The sequence below is a fragment of the Eurosta solidaginis genome, chromosome 3 (assembly GCF_040869045.1).
Source record: "Eurosta solidaginis isolate ZX-2024a chromosome 3, ASM4086904v1, whole genome shotgun sequence".
Lineage (NCBI taxonomy): Eukaryota > Metazoa > Arthropoda > Insecta > Diptera > Tephritidae > Eurosta > Eurosta solidaginis.
In genome coordinates, this window is record NC_090321.1 from 203,966,382 (window position 1) to 203,989,598 (window position 23,217).

The following is a 23,217-nucleotide window of genomic DNA, read 5'->3' on the forward strand; positions in this document are numbered from 1 at the left end:
TGTTCTTTTTGGTTTTCTAATACCTAGTAATAGTAATAGTTTTTGCTTTTCTTATGTTTTACATTTTTTCTGGTATCCTTGGCGTTTCAAGTTCTCTTGTTTTCTTTTCTTTAGTTGCTCCTGCCTGTGGGTTCACATTTTGTTTTGAGATTTAGTTGCTTGTTTTTATTAATATTGTTATTTTATTATGGTTAAATTGTCTCCAGAATTTATCGATATCTGATTGAAAATATTCTTCACAATCTTTTCTTTAATTTTTTGGGATGTGGTTTTGGTATACATAATGTTACATCTAACTTTTCGGTATTTTGACAGCAGGTTGCCGCAACCTTTACATTAGTTTTGACGGAGATTTCTTGCAAAAAATGAAAGCTACAGATGTGATTTATCGGCGGAGATTATCTTTTTTAGTATTCAAAATTGATTCAAATACTTAGAACATTTTACACGAATTTTGGCGTGCTTTTAGCAAATTACGACTTCAGGATGGTCAGTGTTTTTTTATTCATACTTCTGCGTCGCATAGTAGCCGTTGATTCTTGAATTGTCTTCTTAGATACGTTTTCTTTAGATCAGCAATACTTCTTCTTCTGCATTACACAGGTTCTTCACCTCCATAAAATTAGGACTCGAAAATTGTTCCTTCGCACGCAAAACCATTTGTCAAAAATACAATAAGAAACAGCACAGTAAGCACAAATAATAAATAAATACGACTTGAAGAAGACTAAAAACTGATCAGTAACACTAGTTATAAAATGCTCGTCAAGACAAGTCGAGTGCAGGATACCTTTTTTCTTCCGATAAAATCTTTTATGATCAGAAAAACAGCATATTTATGATCATTTTTAGTCGCTCAGAAGACTCGAATATTCGAACAGTGAATAAAGACAGATATAGATTAAACAAGGATTAAGTTTACAAACGGCAATGGTTAGATGGCATGTTTCTGAATTTCACTTCTTCATCAACTAGCTTCTCGGGAGCTGAGTACTGAACTCGAAATCTCCAACATTCATACTTTATACTAGTGCAAAGGCAGATGCCTTTATCCACTCAGCCAAATGCCCCGCTGCTCGCTTTGCAATTAGTGTCTCAAGTGTTATTTTTTGTTGCTATTCCTTTATTCACTATTTAGGTACATACTAATTCTATATCCTTTTTAATCCTAATTGTGTGGAATAATTATAGGCGCGTTTCAAGAGCTTAGTAACATTGTTTTTTTAACATTGCTTTTATAAGCAGTGCTTGCCTTCAATGTTGAAAGACGACTGTAGACCCATAGTGTTCTCAAATAAAATAGTATATAATTCTCAAATAGAGAAATTTTCATTTCACCTATCGAGCTCCAATGAATTCCTCTATAGTTCCTAATGGTTATCTACTCGATTCCTAGTGTATTTTTCTAGTATTTCTCAGGTGGAGTTTACACTCGATAAGCAATTGAATGCAGAGGTGTATGTAATTTTTTCACCTTTACTGTACGCAGCTCATGTATAGCTGTGAACACGATTATATAGCAGCCAGCAAAAATTATTAACACATTTTATTGGTCATTCTTTTATTATTTTCTTTTTTTGTAAATTTTAGAAAACGTTTGAAATTTTTTGGAAAATTTTAAAACACCTCGATTTTTTAACTTTTTTCGAGGTTTTTGAAAATATTTTGCATAGTTTTCGCCTAGAAATTGATTAAACGAAAATAAGAAATGAAATAAATAATTTAATAAAATTTAACAACACAAACCAACAAAATATGTAGAACAAAAATAATGAAAAAGTAATATAAAATAAAAGAAAATTAAATATAAGATTAACCATAGTGGAATGAAAAAATTGGAGTTATACGACATAAAATTGAATGAAATGAAACGTAATGGAACGAAATGAACCGGAACAAAATGAAATGAAACGGAACGGAACCAAATAAGAAATAGAATAATCTAGAATAAACGTAAAATAAGGAATCTAGAAAGTAATTTACTGATTTAAAAACATAGTTACAGCTACATAAATATATATTACGTATTAATTTACCTATACATATGTATATACTTCTTCCAAACAAGTTTTCATTTCCTTTTTTTCATTCATTCAATATGAAACGAAAGCCAACTTTTGTTGTGCCGATGCTTAGTATATGCGCATATACATATATATGTACCGATGTAAGTTTGCAGAGCACCCCGGTTATAATTTGACGTTTTTGTAGGTTATACTGGGTTTCATTACATGGCAGCTATACTTAAAACAGCCCAATCAAACTTGAAAAGTACACAAATCAATAGGGAAAGTTCAGATTTTTTACTATGCGATAAAGAACTACTGAACAAAACTTTTCAAAATCGCAATGTATACTGAAAAACCTGTTGTATGAAGCAGTCGAAGCAAGCTAATAAATGCGAACAAACTATGGGAGAATCGGGCAAAGAAAAAACGAACAAACCCACACGAACAAATATTACAAAAATTTAAGGAATAATTTAGGTACACTGACTGTATGTTTGTGGTGCTTATTTTACATTTAAATTTTTGATGAAATAATCTTTAAAATACCTTAAAATTATTTTAGTTAATAAATTGATATTTTGTATATTGGATCATTCCACTCAATCGACCGATAGCTAGCAAAATTGGCCAATAGGCACATACAATGTGTGCCAGTTGTGTATGTATACTTTTGAGCGCTCCCAAGAGTGTACAAGAGCGTAACACAGACAGTTGTGCGCTCATGCATGAAAAAAGAACGAACTACTGGTTTAATTCAGGTAAACCGATTATGGTAAGTTAAAAACACAATTTTTTAATTTAAGAAAATAGGTAGGTATCCACATACATATATAAAAATTTTATTTAAATTATCATTTATGTAGGGTAAATAAGGCGATTTTTTTCACTGAAAAACCTTTGTATTAAAGAGTATACCAAGGGAGTTTTTATTTTGTTTGGCTTAAAAATTGAAATTATGCAAAAAATATTAGATTAAAAATAATTTTGAGTTACGTTAAAATATAAATGCCAAAGATATTACACAAATACAAAATTTCGTTAATATTTTACACAAATATGTACATATGTATGCATGTATGTACATTTGTATGTATGTATGAACATTTCGAAGCCACCCTAAAAGTACAGTGCCGCTGAAAAAATATTAACGGTTATGTGACACCTTGCCCAGTTACGTAATTATACGCTACTACTAAGTAGTAATAGCGGCATATATTTATCTTCCCTATTAACACAACTTTTGTTCACAAAAAAAATATGTATATGTATCGGACGGATAAATCTTAAAGCTTACATGAGAAAACGGTCCTTAGATAAAGTACAGTTATAGCTAGCTAATTGTATAATAAACTAGCAGACCCGGCAGACGTTGTTCTGCCCTAAATTTGGCCTATCTGGATACTCTTTAATAAGCTTTTTCCGTCTAACTCTGCCCTACCCCTCTATACATTTTCCTAATCTTTTTATTCACTCCTCCCTCCGTCTTTTTCGCTTCATCTCCATCTTCGTCTCATTCTATCTCTTTATCAGCCTCCATCTCTCTTTTCTTTTCTCTCAAGTTTTTCTCCTTCTTCTTCATCTCTTATTGCCAGTCCCAGAGGGTGGTATGTATTTTGTTCCATTCCCATTCCGAGTCTCAGTCTCAGTCCCAGTCCTAGTCCTAATCCCAGTCCCTGTCCGTCTCTGGTATACTTCCCGGAAAAAAGCATCGTAAATACCAATATAGGCAAATTTATATACCAAATTTCAGTCAAATCGAATAGGACGTGTAAATAGGTATGTGTGGGTATTATTAGTTCATGTCTTTATTTTGCCTTCGCATGCATATTTATCAGTTTTGCCAGGTTGATGCGATTAAATCGAATATCACAATGAAAATTACTTTAAAGCTCTCAGCAACAGCTTTCATTTGATATCCATAATACACACACATTGTATGGGTATCCGGGTCCATGTTTTGGCCTATATCTCGAGAACGTAGTCACTCAGCGGTGTAAAACTTACTCTGTTATAGCACACATCAACAGCTTCAATTTGATACCCATAATATAAAAACACATTCTAGGTGTATCCGGGTCCATGTTTTGGCCTATATCTCGAGACCGTAGTCACCCAGCGGTGTAAAAGTTACTCTGTACTAAAGCATACATCAACAGCTTCAATTTGATACCCATAATGTAAAAACACATTCTATGTGTATCCGGGTCCACGTTTTGGGCTATATCTCGAGACCCTAGCCTCCCAGTTGTATGAAAATTATCCTGAACTATAGCACTCATCAACAGCTTTCATTTAATATCTATATTGTATAAACGCATTCTAGGGGTACCCGGGTCCACGTTTTGGGCTATATCTCGGGACCCTAGCCTCCCAGTTGTATGAAAATTATCCTGTACTATAGCACTCATCAACAGCTTTCATTTGATATCAATATTGTATAAACACATTCTAAGGGTACCCGGGTCCACGTTTTGATCTCAAGACCCTACGCACGTAGCGATAAAAGTAGACGTTGGCCGATTCTCAGACCTACCCAATATGCTCACAAAATTTCATGAGAATCGGTTCGCCGTTTCTGAGGAGTTAAGCCTCTAAAACCGTGACAGAAGAATTTTATATATTAGATTGAATTTTTTCTAAAAAAAAATTATAACTCAAGAATGGCTAAACCAATTTGGGATTTCAAAATCAACTAACCATCATCTCTCCTTCCTGTATCTTTCCTAAAAATTTCATGGCAATCTTTCTATCCGTTCTCGAGTTATGGAGTGACAATCAAAATGTACACTTCTTTTTATATATATAGAAGATTAGCTTCCTGGAGTTCAAACTTTGACAAAAAACTTGCTGCCGCAAATTTTTGATTTGTTCAAAGCGACTTCCGGCTGGTGTTAAGCCTTCAGTTGATTGCTTGTAATTGCGATATTTCCGACAAAATGTGGTACAGCATATATAATATTAGTAACACGAAATCAGCTCTGATTTTGTTTGCATTTGAGATTCGTGCAGGTATGGTTGAGTTTGTCTTGCTACCACCTTGTATGTACTCGCCTTGGATTTGTTAACACTTAAGTACCCAAGACAGCCTGTAGACGGCGTATATATCATCTTTATTGAATTTTCCCAATACCGTTTCTTGTAAAATTTGTTTTTGAATCGGGGAAGTACGAAAGATACTGCTATTCAGCACTGTGGATAAGACATGTGTGATAATTTGTGCATAGACGTCAAAATTACAAATAGAGCCGAGCATCTGATTTTTAATTGACTATCGTGGTCTCATTCTGTATGAACTGCATTTTGTGGTTCCGCTTCCAGAGTTAACGTTTCTTTACCAGTTTGGAAGACCAATTTTTTGAGCGGGTGTTGTAAAATCGTAAATATTTTGAGGTAAACTGAATTTAAATTTTAAAGCCATCGATACTCTTGAGGCTTTTAGAACGTGAACAAATCGATTTCTTCCATCTTGCTTTACCTAAGCTACAAAACAGTTGATTTAATAATGAAAGTTTCCAAAGATAAGTATGCATTTGGACTTTGCAATGGGTTTTCCACATGGATAATTCTCCGGCCAACATTGCGCACCAAATCACGTCGTAAATTTGTTTGCTGGGGCAGCCAAATTCTTTGCTTAGTGAGATGAGTTCCAGATTTGCATAATTGGCTATTTCAGCAGTCTCGAGACATTGTTTCAATCTTGTGGTCTAAGTAATTACAAAAACGATATCGAATCGTATTCATGGATTACATATTTGGATATCAAATCTCGGTTTCCAATTGCCTAGCGTATCATTTTGTCGCCACTTTTTACTGGTTTGAGCTTTCTCGGAAAGTTTAGCAACAGCTTTGCAGATGTAAAAAAATAAGCTTAAAATTCAGTGAACTGTTTGTGAACAGATGTTTTCCGTTTTGTATGTTCCTTACGGCTATCGAATTCCTTTATTTTGTCTCTCTATATGAAGTTCCGCAAGGCCGGTATACAGTCTTGTTTACATGGAATTTTATTGATATTGGTCAATAGTTGAAGAACTATGTATATCTTTTTTTAGTAAAAGCAGTCTTAGCCTTTGTAGTTTTAGTTTTTTCGAAATGAGTCCTTGGCCGCTTGTGACACTCCTTATCGTAAAAATAAAATTTTCGCATATTTCAGAATGACTGATTCTTATGGAGTTCAGTTTAAATCTACATACTTACATTAGCGAGATTTATTAATACCGAAACTGTTTTGGCGTTGGGTTGATATATCCGTTGTGGATAATTTATTGTTTACCATACGGATGATATTCACATGATATTTGACCCAACGTTCTTACATCGCAGACAATATTTTTCTTAGAAGTTCTGAATTCAAAATAATTGTGAACGATAGCGCTCATCTTCAAAGACTTACATTTCTGGTTGTCTCGGGTGAGTATGAAAAGATCGTAAGAACATAGAACAAAGTTCGAACCAATAAAGCTTTTCCAACAGCTCTGGGCTCACAACATCACTTTAGTTTACAGTGGCTCGCTTACAAATTTACAACGCGTCATTTAGAGATCACTAAATGAGTTTCCTCTGAACTATGCTGGCGCCAACTGTTGTCCATTTAACAGCATAGCCGCTGACTAACGTTAGTTCCGTGAAAAGAAAGGGTTTAAATATTGTGCCAAATCTTTAGAAGTTTTATTTTCTTATTATACACCTATAGGCATAGAAATTCGTTTCGTGTCTCATCCTTTTTACTCCATTCTATTTTCTATGAACAATTCTAAATTTCTTCGTTTTTAGACCACTCTAGCATCAATCGTTTTCATAACTTCGGTGTATATCAATTCGTATGTCACTTATAACGTTTTTCGGCCGTCTTTTTATTTACAACGGTACTTTTGTAGATTTGGAGCGCATAATTTTTGCAAATTTCACAGCTTCCACAACCCAATTCTCAATCTCACCTACTCAAGGCGAATTGTGTTAAATATATGAATGCATCATACAAATATTTAACAGGCAAGGCTCTGGCGACCCCAAGCTTCTCAAGTGGTCTCATTAAATCGTTCTCGAGATGGTCGAGCTGGTACCGTAAGGTATAACGTTTATATCCGACAAAGGACTATTAACATCGAGATCATTCCATAAAAAACTTCGAGGAGTGTCTTTATCGCGGTGTCTTTAACGGTAATCCGCAGAAAACAGGGTATTGGTGTTTAGAACATTATTCGCGATTACACTGATTTGAAGCACAGAATTGATATTACCCGATTGAATGATCGATTAGACTAAACTCGCTCACAAATTCTTTATGTTTGGATTTCTCCTTTACTTAAAGCTTTACGTTGTTACGCAATGAACTTTTAAAATAGTATGTACTTCTTTATATTTGTCATCAGTCTGTAAGAAATGTATATTAAATACACCGAATTCGAAAACGGACACGTTAAATTAATTCAGTGACCAAAAAAGGTGAGCAAAATAAGGTATCAAGGGCCGATGATCCGCTTTACCTTTACCTAAAACCTCAATGGGAAGTATAGGCCCACTTTTATACGCACACCAAATATTTTTTATACCCCTGAAAATGACTTTGTTCTTAAAAAAAATAAGTTACAAATTAGACTGGGTCGATTTATTAACCGATATCGCGCCATCGATTTTTCGATAGGATTTGGGCTAGGAAAAGAAAGTTCCACTATGCATACCCAAAAAAATACTTTTCGAGCCTGCGAAAAGAAAAATGGGTCCTAAAAATCACCAAAATGGAATCCGCAGCTCTAGGAAACTCTTAGTTTATGAAATATAAGCTTTTTAATTTCCAAATTTAGTAAAATTTCAACTTCAGTCCTGCACTTAAAATTCGGGTCGCACATGTCGATAGCGGTATTAAAAGACGCGTATTTGCGTCAAGGTTCAGAATCCGAAAGCAGAAACTTTATTTTTTAACTCGTTTAAAAGTTATTCGCGGAAAACCCGTCGGTACTATTGTCGCTTTTTTCGTTGTTGCAATTAAACAAACGAAAACATATGAAGGTGGTGAATAGTGTTGCCAGCTCCGCGACAATGTCTTTTTATCTTGGTAGAACATTATAAGGTAAGGGCACGTCGACATAAATGCAAACATACACTATCAATGTATTTAGTTTTTGTAAAACTGTTTGAATAATTTGTAGTCTAATATTATTTGGGGTTTTGACATTGCTCGGGTTTATAATCAGATTCAGTTGTATGCGTAAAACTGCTTGCAATTAATTGATTCACTCACTGTATTGACCAATGAAATGTCACTAAAAATGAACTTCTCTTCCTTTCTCTTCTCGTATCTTCTCTTCTCTTCTGCAGAAGGGTGTACTACGCAGAAGGACATCACCGTGGCGGTAGCCACGGTTATACCACACACCCGGACTTGGCATGGCGTAGCCCAGGGTTATTTTTTATAAGCGCGGCCGAAGGCCGCCTATGCAGATAGGTGTTCTACGCAGAATTACTGTGCATGGCGCAGCCGGTGTTGGATCGGCTAACATAACAATAAACATAAGAGTTATAAGGTAATATCAGCTCGTTCACGAATGCAAAAAAGAGCTTTTTCAAATTTTTGGTAAATAAAGACTAGAAAAGTTAAAGACATATGTATATACATCAGATGAAAGATATTTTTATAAATTATTTTTTGATTTTTTAATTTTTGAAATCCATCCACTAGTTTCGGAGATATTTTGATTTGAAAGATTCTTAATTTCGCCTTTTGACATGGAATTACCCCCAAACCTTTCATTTGCACCAAAAAAGAAACAAAATATAATTTCTGCTTTCGGATTCTGAATCTTGACGAAAATACGCGTCTTTTGATACTGCTATCGACATGTGTGCTCCGAATTTTAAGTGCAGGACTTAAGTTGAAATTTTACTAAATTTGGAAATTAAAAAGCTTATATTTCATAAACTAAGAGTTTCCTAGAGTTGCGGATGATCATTTTGTGATTTTTAGGACCCCCGCCACCCCTCGAAAAAAAGAAAAGTTGGAAAATCGTGGCACCTTATTCAAAATATTCCCAAAAAAAATAGCGAAAGGGTCACTTTTTCGACCAAAACACCCCTAAACACAAAAAAAAAAAATTTTTTCAAAAAACTGTTAACGCCAATGTTTTTACAACATTGTCCATCCCACCAGCAGTTTTGGAGCACTCTGGGGTAATTTTTCGGTTTTTCGTGAACATCTTTTGATAGACGAAAATTTTTTGTCGATTCGCGATCCTGGACACAAAAAGCGTCTTTTGATACCCCTCTTGATATTTTTGAGCGTGTATTAACAGTGTCATGCTGTCGTATAGAATACCTTTGTTTTCTGTTTTTTTTTATGCAAATTTTCTTTTTTTTTTTTTCAAAGATTTTTGGCATAATATTCGGAGATAAGATTTTCTAACCTGCAATTTTTCTAAACACTACTGTAGATGAGCCAAACTATACAAATAATGTTGCCACCCCGCATTATTATTTTAGTTGATAGGGAGTTTCATAAATGTGTATGTATACCGGCATGAACTGCATGCTAAAGATACAACACAAATAGGTAATAAAGTGTGACGATTCGTCGGATATTTTTTATAACTGAAAATATTTTATTTTAATAATTCTATAAAGATTTATTGTATAAGTACAATTTTCACATATATCACTGATTGTATCTTTTATAAGACATATGTATCTATATATGTATGTACATTCATAGCTTTTATAATTGAAGCACGCACGTACAAATAAACTAGCAGCCAACCAAATAAGAGAGCTAAAGAGAGAAAGAGCGCCAGATAGAGAGAAAACATGATTGGGTATGTGCGGATGACGTAGTTCTTTTATAAAATTAAAAAAAAAATTTTTAACGAAAAATTATATGATGAAAAATACTTTTAAGGGTCTAGCACAAAATGATTTTCTGTGTAATTATTGTTATGTTAAGGCAACCTATGGTAGACAAAACGCACAATTGATGTGTAGACAGCTAAGTAACTACCTAAAGCGTGGATATGAAATCGGTAAGTGGGAAGATTAAACGGCGTAGACAAGAAATTTTGAGCCAGTTCAATCAATGGCTTACAAATCGTGGGAATATGTGTATGTAGTTAATCCATTGCATACCACAACAAGGATTAGTAGACATACCGTATTCCTTAAAGTTAGCGTCAAAAATTTAATTATGGCATTCATCAAACAGTCAGCACTCAAAAGGAATATCATCAAGCAACAAAGACATAGCGCGAAGAGATATTTAGAATGCAAACTGTGTATGACTTTTTAGGGTCGCAGGCAGTGCAAATGAGAATAAGACATTCGAGCATAGCCGTATAAACAAAATTTTAAATAACTTGGTACCATAATTCAAGGTAATAATTACTAATATTTTTCGTCATTGAAAGGAGGAAAAATCTGCAGTCTGTCATGAATTTATTAAGCAAGAAGGGGGAAAACTTAAAATGGTCAACGAGAGATACCTGCAACCAAATAGGTAAAACCATGTCCAACCAAAAATCAAAAGCTTCAAAGTCCACAATAACGCAAACGACACAGTACGAAGAAAAAACTTGATTGTTAAATACACACATACGTTGATAGAGGCACCTCACACAGTGTACGTAGTAGAATCCGGCAAGCGGGCTGGGCCGTGATAGATACTACACTCGTGTAAATGCATAGTAAGAGTAGCGCAGCACTAGCTTCAAACAGTTTTAACAAAAAGCAAGTCAACATGAATAAATACAAAAAACGGATATGTATGAATGAAATAGCATGATTTTACCGAAAGATATTTATAAAATATAGTACATATTTATATGTACTGCAGAGGAAAAATAGCGTTATTTAGGGTAAAAAATAACTATAAATTTCAAAAAAAATTCCGAATCTAACAAATTTGTATTTGAAAAAAATTACGAAAATCTGCAAAAATAACACGTAAGAGTCTACGAACGAGCCAGCGTCACACTGGCATTGGCGGCAAAACTTGTCGACGGAATTGAATAAGTAAAATGAACGAACGCCAGCAAAGCAAGCAAATTAGATGCATGAATAACTTCTAAACGTAAATAGTATAAATTATGATGATAAAATAGAAGTTAGATTTATTTGTTAACTATGTAAATATAAGGACTAGACTAGAACATGTTTAAGAAAATGTAGTAACCATTTAGGAAAATCATTAACTCTGTCCCCAGGGGCGTTATCATCGATTCCAAAGAAATTTTTTTCAGATTTCAAAAAAAAAAAAAATATATGTAATTTGGCAGCTTCCGAATTGTATTTCCTTTCGAATCGAGTTACGGAATAAAACCCCAGTACATATTACTGACCAATGACACCGCAGGCATTTGACATGTACATATGTATGTATATATGCATGTAGGTAAATCGAAACCAATTATTCATTATCGTTTACATACTTCTTATGGAGTAAGTTGGAAGTCATTGAATCCCATTTTAGACACTTCCGATCCATACTATGTTTCTTTCTGGGTAGGTATAGGGCAGGAGACTACCAACAAAGATTTACATATGTATGTACATACATATATCTATTAACTTTACATTACATACATAGCTACATTTTTATAATAAAACTAAAGAAACTAGTAACGAAATTTATCTTAAAGATACAAAAATAGGCCCATATACATATGTAGATATATCAAATACAGTAACGAAAAAATTTTAAGAAGCGTTTTCATATCTAGTAAACACTACTAAATTGCATAGTTATCTTAACTGCTTGAAAAAAGACCAGCACCCTTTACATATATATGTATGTACATATCTTTCTCTTCCTTGTTACATCTCCTCTCTGGCTTCCACTCTCTTTATAACAAACCCAAAATTTTTTATCTTTCCTGCTATATATTTATAGTAACACATTGCTTTCAAAATATGCATATCTTGCAATGAGCTATGCTAGGCGTAAAGTGATATTTGTTTTCATGTTTTACAAGCTGGAAATTTTACTGCCACTCTGTAAACTGAATGACAATTTTTATAATACATATATTGTTCACACCTTTCATTCTTCTTCTTCTTCTTGTAGCAGTTCAAAGTTTCTCGCTTTCACTCCGTCTTCAGCCAAAGTTTTTAGAATTTGTAAATATCTTCAAAGTAGGTCTTTACTCCTGGTTACTAGTCTCCAAAAGTTTAGGAGTAATACCCATAAACCTATAACGGTTAAGACCAAGCCCGTATTCTTCTTTTGTCGAACATTAGGTATACATACACGAAATAAAATTTACAGCAAACAAAATATAGATATGTATGCACGTTGCACCGCCCGACTGGTCGTCTTTAACGTGGCGATATCATACAAAAGTACGACGAACGTATATGCATGCGAAGTGTATATTATAAAAGACGATGCATAGCATTTTGACAGCCATATTGGTTTAGGTCGAAATATTAAGAAATTTTAATAATTTGTATATTTATGTTATTATAATAAGTGTGTATAATTGAAATATAAATAAATTCAATATTCTTAATTTATATTTTTAAATTCCAAAATGATCGTTAAAAAACGCATTCCCTTACCCCTCCAATCCTTTTCGTTGAAACTGTACCTCGCTTTATTTACGTGAAAGCTTATTACAACGGCATTTTTACCGTTCCATATTATCGAAAATCGTTAATATTTTCGATATTTCCAGAAAAATGTCTATATCCATTTGTCATCGTATTTAAAGTTTCTCTTGTTTGCGCTCTTCAAAAACAAACACATCCGCTTCTTCATATGTATGTGTGTGCGTGTGTGTATAAATTATTTTCCCTCGACGACATTGTTTAAGCGTGTGCTTTGGTGTTTTAGAAGAGCTTGTTCACATTTTTCTCCGTTTCTTTTTTTTCATGACTGTGACTTTTTGCTCTGTATAATATTATCGATTGCAAAATTTTTATTTTGAGGTTATGTTTTTCGTAGTCATAGGTTATTACGCATTTGGTAATAAATTTTTGCAAAGGGGCATGTTATCATACCTACATACATATATACATATATATTACTGATATAGTTAGATTCTTACAACGGATCTAGTTGTCGATCACATAATCCCAAATTCGTCTTGGCACGTTTTTTATTTCGACAAGAGCATTTTTTTTTTCTGGCACCACAGATGAATCTGGCACCTTCGAAAGTCACTCGTGCTATAGTTAACATATTCCGGCTTAAATCGGTTGTAAAATATATAATACTCTATCGGGCACACACAAATACCATTTAGTAATCTACATCATCACCGGTAGGGTTGCCATGTTTTTGTAAATTTGTGCACATATGGGATTTGCGGTAGGTGAAGGAAATTTCGAAACGCAATGTGAAATGTTGTAATGTTGATTGAGTTCTAGCTAACTTCGGTGCATTCTTCGACTTGGCCTACAAAGCTTCGCATGATTTTGGCCGAAAAAACGATAAGAAGTTTCGTCGAGTTGTTCTTACGAACAATCCTGACTTTTTTAAGTAACAGCTTTTGGGTACAGTGTACAACTTTAGATCATACAGTTTTCATTGGTCCTTCCAGTGGAGTGGGAGGCTCTCTTTCTTCTTCATTCGAAAAAAATGGTCTACCAAGCGAAGCGGATTTGTTCTAATTCGCTAGATTGTCTGCATAAAGTTTATACAGCTCATAATTAAATATTTCGTATATAAATACATGCATAAGTAATCATTTCTTTCGAAGTCTCTCAGAGCGTCTTATCTGATGCTGTCAATGTGCAGGCTTCTACAACTTATAGCAGGGCAGTCACTTGTGGAGCTGGCTACACAGCCTAAATCATCATTTATTGGCAAGATTAATTAATTCTCCGCTAAATTTCGGAGCCTTCTCGGCCTCAATAATTTGGAGGCTCTCTTTTTACTTGTATAATTGTACTCCACACTGCACATGTTCTTGTTTTTTTTTTTGTTATTGTACACACAAAAACATATATCATAATTTAAGGGAGCTTTATGGATTTTGCGGTCCTTTGCCGAATATCAATTCGGTACACTGGGTACTAGTACCTTCTGATAAATGGCCAATTCCACAGGGGATGATTTGTTGGACCATTGAACACTGGTCTGTGTATTGAAGAAGCTTTTTGCGGGGAAAATCAAGTCTTACTGCGTTAATATTCTATTGATATATCTTTTTCCGAGCTGGCTGAATTCAGGGACTGAATGTTTTTGTTTCAATTTTATCTTAGTGTCTTGCCCCTCGAAAAGCCATATTCAATACTTTGAAAAGATTTCAAGTTCGTTTTCATGTTTATGTATAAAATTTATGTTTGTTTTTTCGCATTTCTTATATTTTCTCCAGTATGTCGAGTCGAATTCATTTACGAATCTTGTAGTGATTTTAATAACTCCAACATCATATCATACTGTCGCTATATTCAGGTATATATTTCTTACTTCAATCAATTTTTTGAAATGTTAAGACAGCAAAAGTAAATAACAAATTTAATTACACACTACTTTGTTGTCCCGAACACCACGGTGTCTGGACCCTTTTATTACGTCATAGGAGCCAGATATTAAATAACCGACCCGAAAAAACCAATTAAAACTTGATTCATTGGCAACCCTTTTATATATAAGTACATATATGTAAAATGTCGCAATTATTAACTGAGATAACTTAAACGCGGGAATTCGCGAAATGAACATCTTAGATTATTAAAATTATTATATTTATTATATTTATTATAATTATTATAACTAAAATGCAATACGACATTAAGATAAGCTTGTACTTACTTTTCAAGATATAGTTGTGTATGCGTCGCTCAAAAATGCATTACAATCTGGCTTTTCGTGGATTTCAAAACACAAACTTAATTACACACTAGGAACAAACTCACAAAATAATGCTAAGGGATGTTTTTTTCACTTGTTTTAGAAGTTTGAAAGTAACTTCACCAACTTTTTTCAAATTAAATATTTCCTTATGAAAAATTCACCGTCCGCCTCAAATTTTCCAACCTTTCACAGACAACAATAACTTTAGCTTTGTTTAATGAGCTTACCACTAATGACAGTACTGACAGTGGGTTCAAAAGCAGAGTTGCATCATTTTGTCAAATAATAGGTACGTTCGCGATGCTGGAAATGTGTACAAATTATTGCAAACTACCACAAAAAGCGTTCGTGATGTCGAAGAATTCGCAAAGAAGAGAACATTGAATGAGTAAAATCACACTGAATTTTGAGAGCAGTTGCAGGCAAGGCGAATTTAGTACCAGGTGTTGTTATCCCATTAGCTGATTGCTTCTTCTTAATAATTTTCCATACAAAGCCTTGTACAACAAAATAGATAGGTTTAGATTCGCCTTGAGTTGCAGGTTAGTGCTTGAGAATTTTTGGCAACAGACTTTTTGGACTTGTTATCAACAAAACACATGTGCCCCAAGAAATATTTTATTCACAAGTATATATATCAGTTATATGGGTTAATAAAACATTAAGTGCGTTCATACATAATTTAATAAACTTGCAGGTTACTGCTGTTTTTGCAGTCGCGTAAAAGTTTGCAAATATCGCGAGTTTGAATCGAGCTCAAGGCCTAACAATAAATATTTTATCATTATTATTGTTATTTTATCGTTATTATTGTTATGATATATTTTTTTTTAATTGAAAATATTTTAAATTAGAATATAAGAATAGAAGAAAAAAAATTGTTCAATTTAAAAAAAATATATCATAACAATAATAATGATAAAATAACAATAATAATGATAAAATAATTATTGTTCGGCCTTGAACTCGATTCAAACTCGCGATCTTACAAATCAGTAGGCCGATGTAACAACAAAAATTGTTTGGAAATATCTCTCATTGAAATAGACACATAAAAATTGCAGGAGTTTGCTGCTGGATATTATCCGTGTTTTTTTTACAGGCGTATCCGTTTACATTTGCTGGTAAAAAAACGCCTATCTTCGCTTACATAATGCTTAGGAGACCCATCTATCGGCAGTAGTTAAATAACTAACTACAGAACAGTATGTACCTAAAACCGGAGACAAAAACCTCTGGTGGCCATAACGTATAACATATAGCTGAATCAGTTGCGATGAATAGTGGGCACGCATAGAATACATAGAATTAGTGTAGAGGGTGAAACATAGACACAGTTTGACGCTTAGCAGTCCATATAAAGTTTAAGCGTAAACACCTATAGATGTAAAAAAACACAGCTATTATTGCAGGATTCTTAAAGGAATGCAGCTAAAAGCCCTGGCAAAGTTGACGCATCCATATCCATATCAACCGCCCTAGCCATAACCATACCATGGCCAACAAATTGGTTTTTCGCCATATCCCTAACCTAAAGGGCCAATTAAACTTCCTTAACCCTAACGCTATAGTCGTAACCATACCATAACCATCTCCAATGTGATCGATTAATGGTGCCTTAACCTAAAAATCGTGAAAATTTCATAAAAATGAACAAAACGCAAAAAATTACAAACATATTCCACAAAAAATCTACAAAAAGTTTTTAAATACACCAGAAACCAATTTGTTGGCTATGGTATGGTTATGGCGTTAGTGTTATGGTATGGCACCATTAATGTTGTTGTTGTAGCGATAAGGTTGCTCCCCGAAGGTTTTGGGGAGTGTTATCGATGTGATGGTCCTTTGCCGGATACAGATCCGGCACGCTCCGGTACCACAGCACCATTAAGGTGCTAGACCGACCATCTCGGGAACGATTTATGTGGCCACATTAAATCTTCAGGCCATCCCCTCCCTTCCCACCCCCAAGTTCCATGAGAGCCTCGTCTGTTAGTGAAACAGGATTCGCCGCGGATAGGTGAGGTTGACAATTGGGTTTGGAGAAGCTATATATTTCGCTGGCAACCTGAAGGGTTGCGCTACACACCCCTTGAATCTGGTATTTTAGTCGCCTCTTGCGACAAGCATACCTACCGCGCGTATATTCTTACCCCCTTACCCGCTGGGTACCATTAATCTTAGATTGATTTCCATAAGGTAGGTTCGATCTGGTTATGGTTTTACGGTTATAAGTCATCATTAAATGGCCCTTAAAAAATATTTGAGTTGGTGATACCTATATGACACTACTTTATTTTCGTGTAAACATATATGAAACTACTTTATTTTTGCTTGGACTCCAAGCAAAAAAAAATTGACGAAACTTTATCGGAACTTCAAAACGCAAAAACAATTTCTATCGTGAAAAAGCGAGATAACTATTCCCCCAAAATTAATGAGTTTGACATGTTTTTGTTTATGTTTTACATTTATTTTTACATTAACATTTTTAACAATAAGAACAATGCAAATAACACGCGAAAATTATTTCGGTCTCTAATGGTTCACTTTTTTCATAAGAAAGTTAATTTTAATTGTGTTTTTATGCACCAGCTATACAAACTAAAACAAAATTTTCATTTGTCAGAAAAAAATAAAGAAAAAACGGCCGAATGTCTAAAAAAAACCTCTCGAATACAAACTGGCTCGTTTGTTTTTAAAGAACTTGTTTGTATTTTTCTTGTATTTCGTTAGTTTTTTTAAATATAGTTTACGGACTTACACCAGTACTGAATCCATATTAGGAGGGAGTGCGACAAAAAAATTAAGATAAAATACAAGCAAAAATAAAGTAGTGTCATTTATGCTTGAGTCTATTAAATTTTTGTATATTTTATTTACTGTTTTTGATACGTTTTAACTAAGAGACTTTTTGTTTGTGGAATATGTTTGTAGTTCTTTGCGTTTTCTTCATTTTTATAAAAATTTTAGGGTTTTTAGGTTAAGGCACCAATAACTGATGCCAATTGATATGGATAAGTAAATATATGGTTATGAATATATCAACTTTGCCAGGCCATTAATATGTTCGTTACTGGAGCAAATTTACAGTGGAAATTAAAACTTAGCTTTGATCTTAGTTTCGATCATGAATCGTTTAATTTCTAACGGATCTAGGCGATGGTGTTTTGAAGTCGCACATGTTGTTACTGCAGCGGGCTATAAAAAAGAATTTTTAATCACACTGAAGCGCTGTAATGCATGAAAACAATAACAGCTGATTAGTGTTTTTTTTTTATTAAATTATTTAAGAAGTAATGTTAAGTTTATCGTTGTTCCATAGTATTTTGTTTAATTAAACTGATAATAATGAGTAATATATTAAATATCTCCATAAGCGCTGCCACAAATATGGTTAGAAAAAGCACATACCATTTGCTACAACGTACACCAATTCTCACACAAGCACTCAAAAAAGCAGTCATACCAAAGGGCATATCATACTTCAATAAGCCGCGAGGAATATTGAGAATACCGGTGCCGGTGCGAAATCAGTCTTATCCAACTCATGAAGTCAATACTAATGTTGCAAAGGATGTAATACTTTTTAAATACGAGAATCCTAAATACTTTAATGTACTCAACATCTTTGCTTTGAGCCAATTTGTATTTTGGACTTATCTGTCGCATTACGCTTTCACATCACTTAAGGATGCGCCAGTGCAGCAAATACCAGGTGAAGAGTTGGCATGGTATGACCGAATAAATTTAGGTGAAAATAAATATAGGAATGGCATAACCACGCTTTGCTTTCTTATCGGTTTGTATAAAGCTAATTGTTTCATTTTCACCTTTTAAGCTTATTAATTTTTTAGGCTATGGAATATTGTGTGGCGCTTGGCTTTTCACATTAAGATCCGTGCGCTATCTCATTTTGAGAAAAGGTGGAAATGATATAACCTTCGTTACATATGGCCCATTTAATAAAAATCGCATTATGACAGTACCATTGAGATGTATTTCAGCACAACAGTCACGCGATACTGCACGCACTTTCCTACCTATCAAAGTTAAAAATCGTTCTCTATTTTATGTATTGGATATGCGTGGAGAATTTCGTAATACACAATTATTTGATTACACTGCGGGCTTGAAACGACGCATCGTTGAATAAATAACAAAGGGTTACACTGATATAGGTAGGGTTTATTTAATAAAACTGCCGTTTATTTAGTTATTACATTTTTTTGGCTTTATTTACTTAAGACAAACTTATTGATACACTGCCATAATAGTAAGAATCTATGTTAAAAAATTAGTAAACTGGCTCTGGTTGTTGAGTGATTAATAGGCCAAAGCGTTTCTTAATAGTCAAACGTTGGCGTGAATATTTATCCTCTGGTGAAAAGCGTGCTGGATGCGCAGAAATTGTTGGTTGTCCATCTTCGGTACGTTTCTATATAAAAGCAAAATATAGCAAAACAATTAACTTGTGGTCGTATATTAATAACAAATAAAATACCTTCAAAGTATAAACTCGCTCCCCTTTTTCGTTTAATGTGTACATGAGATACATATTGCCTAAAATTATTATTATTATTATTTTTTTGTTAAAACTGGTGATCGCACGTGCAAAACAGTGTTTTGTACGAAAAAATACGAAGATTGCGAATGTCAGCTTAGAAAAAAACTTCAAAAGATAGGCTGGTTTCATTGTGAATGGCAAAACGCGATGCCATACCAATCGAAACTTCCTGTGTTCGCGTGTTCGCAGTTTGTATATTTACGAATGGCCCATAGTGGCACCAGAAATGGGTGACCGCCAGAAATCAGCTGATTGGTACTTTTATATATGATACAAAAAAGAAGGTACCACTCAACATTTTTTGACGTATTTGTGGATTTTTGAAGTTTGATAATGTTTGTTGTTTCGCCAAAAGCGTTCCCATACCGTTACTGTTTAAGGCGAAATTGTGGTTTTTCGAGATGGAAATTTCTTTTAAGGGTCAATTAATGGTGACTTATGACCATAAAGCCATAACCAGATAAAACAGCTGATCCAACCTACCTTATGGAAATCAATGTAATCGATTAATGGTGCCATATCATAGCCAACCAATTGGTTTTTTGCCATATCCATAACCCAAAAATATTTGAGTTGGTGAATGTATTAACTTTTCGTATATTTTATTTATTGTTTGGATACGTTTTGACTGAGAGACTTATTTTTTGTAGAATATGTTTGTAATTTTTTGCGTTTTCTTCATTTTTATGAAATTTTCACGATTTTTAAGTTAAGGATCCATTAATCGATCACATTGGTGATGGATATGGGTATGGTTACGACTATGGCGTTAGAGTTAAGGAAGTTTAATTTGGCGTTTAGGATGAAAACGCAATGGTTATCTGAGACAGTAATAATATGCTTTAGCACGATTTATGTGCATACATATCGATTGAGAATAAACAAAAAAGTAAAACTAGAAATTTTATTGAAAAGTAGTGGATAATGACTCATACATTGGTTAATGACTCATATCTTTATGCCACTTTGACCCCTAGACAGAATGAAAAATCCTGTTGTTCTAGCATGGCCCTAATATCATGCCCCTGTAGGGAATATTTCTCAAGATATGCTGATCTATGTCAATGCTAAAAAGGCACATAATGTGTACAGGCGGGGCTGCCTCAAGGTGACCCCTGGTACAACGGGGCAAAAACACTCTCATAACTAGTGGCTAACCTTCAGAGCCTAAAAAATGGTTTGAAAATTCCCTCCTAAAGCGCAACGCCTGAATTATACAATAAATAAAAACATAAAAATGTGGACTTGTAGCCAATTTATCAAGAAATTGCGGTGTCGGTTTATAAGAACTCCGAGCAATCAATTGACAAACGTGTATGTTTTGTCAAAATGTTCTGAGCAAACGTGGGGACACTTAAGAAGGCTATATTCTCTTGCCTTGCATACTTGATCCTTGTTTATTCCACCAAAACAATTTTCAGGAGCTTGAGAAACTTATTAAAAACCTTCTTTTCTGGGTTGATATTTCGTATTAAAATAATTCCAAGGCATGTGGCAAATTTTTTTTTCGTTTTTATTTAAAATAACTAAGAAAGTAATTTAGTCGTATGCGGTAAATACATAAAAGTACAAAAATTCGTAACATTTTTTAATCTGGTAGCTTGTTTTTCGTTGTCATTGTCCCCGCAAAAGTTAACGTCACACTAAATGGAAGTAACTTCATTTTTTGTATCATATTTTTACTTATGATTGACACTTTAAATTCCGGCGCATTATGGATTTTTTATTAATGTCACCGCGCTGCCACGGTATGTTTTCGTCATGTAATGGTCAGAAATCCCCATCTTTACAATATTTACAGTAGCCCCATTCGCCTCTTGGGTTAGCTTTCCATTAGCGAACTTCTTTTGATTTAGGGCAAAATAGTGCCTTGAATATCACTTTGAATAACGGCAAGGAGTCTTAACATTAACTGTTAATAGCGTAGCTGGTGTTGGATCGGTTCAGGGACCGACCGTATTAAACGATTCCTGATCAAATATTGTTATTTAAATTATAAAAGCTATGGACATTGCATACTCAGGATTTATATTTTGTTATAATTTTTGTAAATAGTGTAACCGCCTCATATCTATTGTTTTAGTAAAATAATATCTTATCCGTGATCTTAAGTGGCGATATGGCCCCAGGCTCGACCAAAGGCCACTCACGCAAAAAGGTATTTTTTTTTTTGTTCAGAAATACTGTTAACCCATTTTTAAATTCGATTTCTTGTATATTTGCTGTAAGGCCTACAAAAACTTTAACATTGTGAGATATTTGGATGGTAGTTTTGGAATCTGTAAACTCACCTTCACCCTGCAAAGTTTTCAAAATATTCGAAATCCTGATTTTTTAAATGAAAAAAAAAAACAATACGGGCAATCCCCGATTATTAAATCATACAAAGTCTGTCCCGTTTCTCGTTCAAAATTTTTTCAAAACTCAATGGGTAACTTCTCACCCAGTGTTGTTTTATGCTCAGAAACACGTATAACTTCAGATATTCTTGATTCTGAAATTAATATTGCACCGTATACATTAATTCGCTGCGACTCTCATAGTAGACATACGGGAGGGGTCGTTATATTACTGAAAAAGGAAATCAAGTACAAAGTCAAGTTTAATCGATCAATTGATAGAAATGTATGGTGTGCTATAGTAAAATTAAAGCAAGTGGACATTAAGTGGCAAATAGGTGTCTTGTACCATTCCCCAAGTTCTAGTGACAGTGAATTTTTAAATCGCGTAGAGAGTATTTTATCAGAAGTATTAGAATCACGTACGAATTCCCTTCTAGTTGGAGATTTCAATATAAACTTAAATATTAACTCTTCGAGTAGCTACAAACTGAATGAAATTTGTGCACGTAGCGCAATGAAACAAAAAATAAATTTCAATACAAGAGTCGCGGAAACTTCTCAAACAAAAATAGATTTATTAGGAATGTCTTCTTACGTGCATTTATGCACCAATACACACGCATACGCTTTAATTAAATAACACACACATACACGTATATTTTGTAACTATTTATATTAATATTTTATTTAATAATTAAAATATATTTTTTAAAATTTGGTTATTAATTTGCATATCAGATGAACACGATTCTTTTACATTCGATCACATCCAAATCAAATTCCCAAACCCAACAAATTATTTTTTCACCTCGCCTACTATGTATTTGAAAAATCCAAATATTTTCAATTGCATACTAAGCTCAATACACACAAATGCGCAAGGTGGAAGTGTATTATATCACCCTCCTTTCGAAAAGAAGGATGTGACAAAATGATCAGTTTTGTCACGTCCTTCTTGCTTATTCAGCTGCAAGATTAATTGTTTTGAATGAACGAATATGCATTATTTAGGGGTACCTTCCCTTCCTAAAATTCGATCATTCAGAACAATTTGTATTAAAACAAAAAAAAAAAAACCAGACTAACGTATTTGTTAATTATTATTATTACTACTATGTTAATACTATATTAGGTTAATACTACATTAAGTAATTTACAAATAATTACTAACTTATATTCTAAACATTATGTTAATAATTCAAATATTAAATTCAATTTGTATTAGTAAACAATTTATTTATTTATTTTTTTTTTTTGAGTTTTTTAATTTTTATTAATCCAACAACTAAATTTTAGTCTATGCTAAAACTAAAATATAAAAATATTTATTTTATCTTATGTATTCTATTTTTATGTACTAATTTTTTCTTTTTAATTTTGTTATCAAAAATTGTTACATTAACTCCATCAATTTTTGTTATAGTGTAGGGGCCCTGATATATGTTTGCATGTTTATCTCTAGGTTCTTTTTTGATTAGAACTCGATCATTTATATTAATAGTCAAAGGTTTTGTTGTTTTA

The 23,217-nt window shown here is 33.6% G+C and overlaps 3 protein-coding genes across 6 annotated transcripts in view; 1 reads left to right on the forward strand and 2 right to left on the reverse strand.

Moving 5' to 3' along the window:
- Positions 1 to 14,996, reverse strand: part of wde (windei) — a 56,382-nt gene extending 41,386 nt beyond the window's left edge. For 3 of the 4 annotated variants that reach the window (XM_067774770.1, XM_067774771.1, XM_067774773.1), the window contains exon 1: positions 14,746 to 14,996. The gene's annotated coding sequence lies outside the window, so the exon portion shown is untranslated. Of the gene's footprint in view, positions 1 to 2,036; positions 2,315 to 14,745 lie in introns of those variants that run through there. The other variant, XM_067774772.1, reaches the window with a different exon arrangement.
- Positions 14,997 to 18,063: 3,067 nt separating this feature from the next.
- On the forward strand, positions 18,064 to 19,011 carry LOC137246917 (transmembrane protein 223). Its single transcript, XM_067777942.1, has 2 exons — positions 18,064 to 18,589; positions 18,645 to 19,011. Exons 1-2 carry the CDS (start codon positions 18,139 to 18,141, stop codon positions 18,941 to 18,943), a joined length of 750 nt encoding a protein of 249 aa, XP_067634043.1. The 5' UTR covers positions 18,064 to 18,138; the 3' UTR covers positions 18,944 to 19,011.
- Nop10 (Nop10 ribonucleoprotein) lies at positions 18,995 to 19,435 on the reverse strand. The gene is made up of 2 exons (XM_067777943.1): positions 19,292 to 19,435; positions 18,995 to 19,225 (listed from the first exon to the last, which is right to left on the reverse strand). The coding sequence occupies exons 1-2, from the start codon at positions 19,343 to 19,345 to the stop codon at positions 19,085 to 19,087; spliced, it is 195 nt and encodes a 64-aa protein (XP_067634044.1). The 5' UTR covers positions 19,346 to 19,435; the 3' UTR covers positions 18,995 to 19,084.
- Positions 19,436 to 23,217: the final 3,782 nt, after the last annotated feature.

Coding starts and splice junctions, on each gene's coding strand:
- LOC137246917 (XM_067777942.1), top strand. CDS start 18,139: ATGAGTAATATATTAAATATCTCCATAAGCGCTGCCACAAATATGGTT. Junction 18,590..18,644: donor CACGCTTTGCTTTCTTATCG/GTTTGTATAAAG, acceptor TTAATTTTTTAG/GCTATGGAATATTGTGTGGC.
- Nop10 (XM_067777943.1), bottom strand. CDS start 19,345: ATGTATCTCATGTACACATTAAACGAAAAAGGGGAGCGAGTTTATACT. Junction 19,226..19,291: donor AGCGAGTTTATACTTTGAAG/GTATTTTATTTG, acceptor GCTTTTATATAG/AAACGTACCGAAGATGGACA.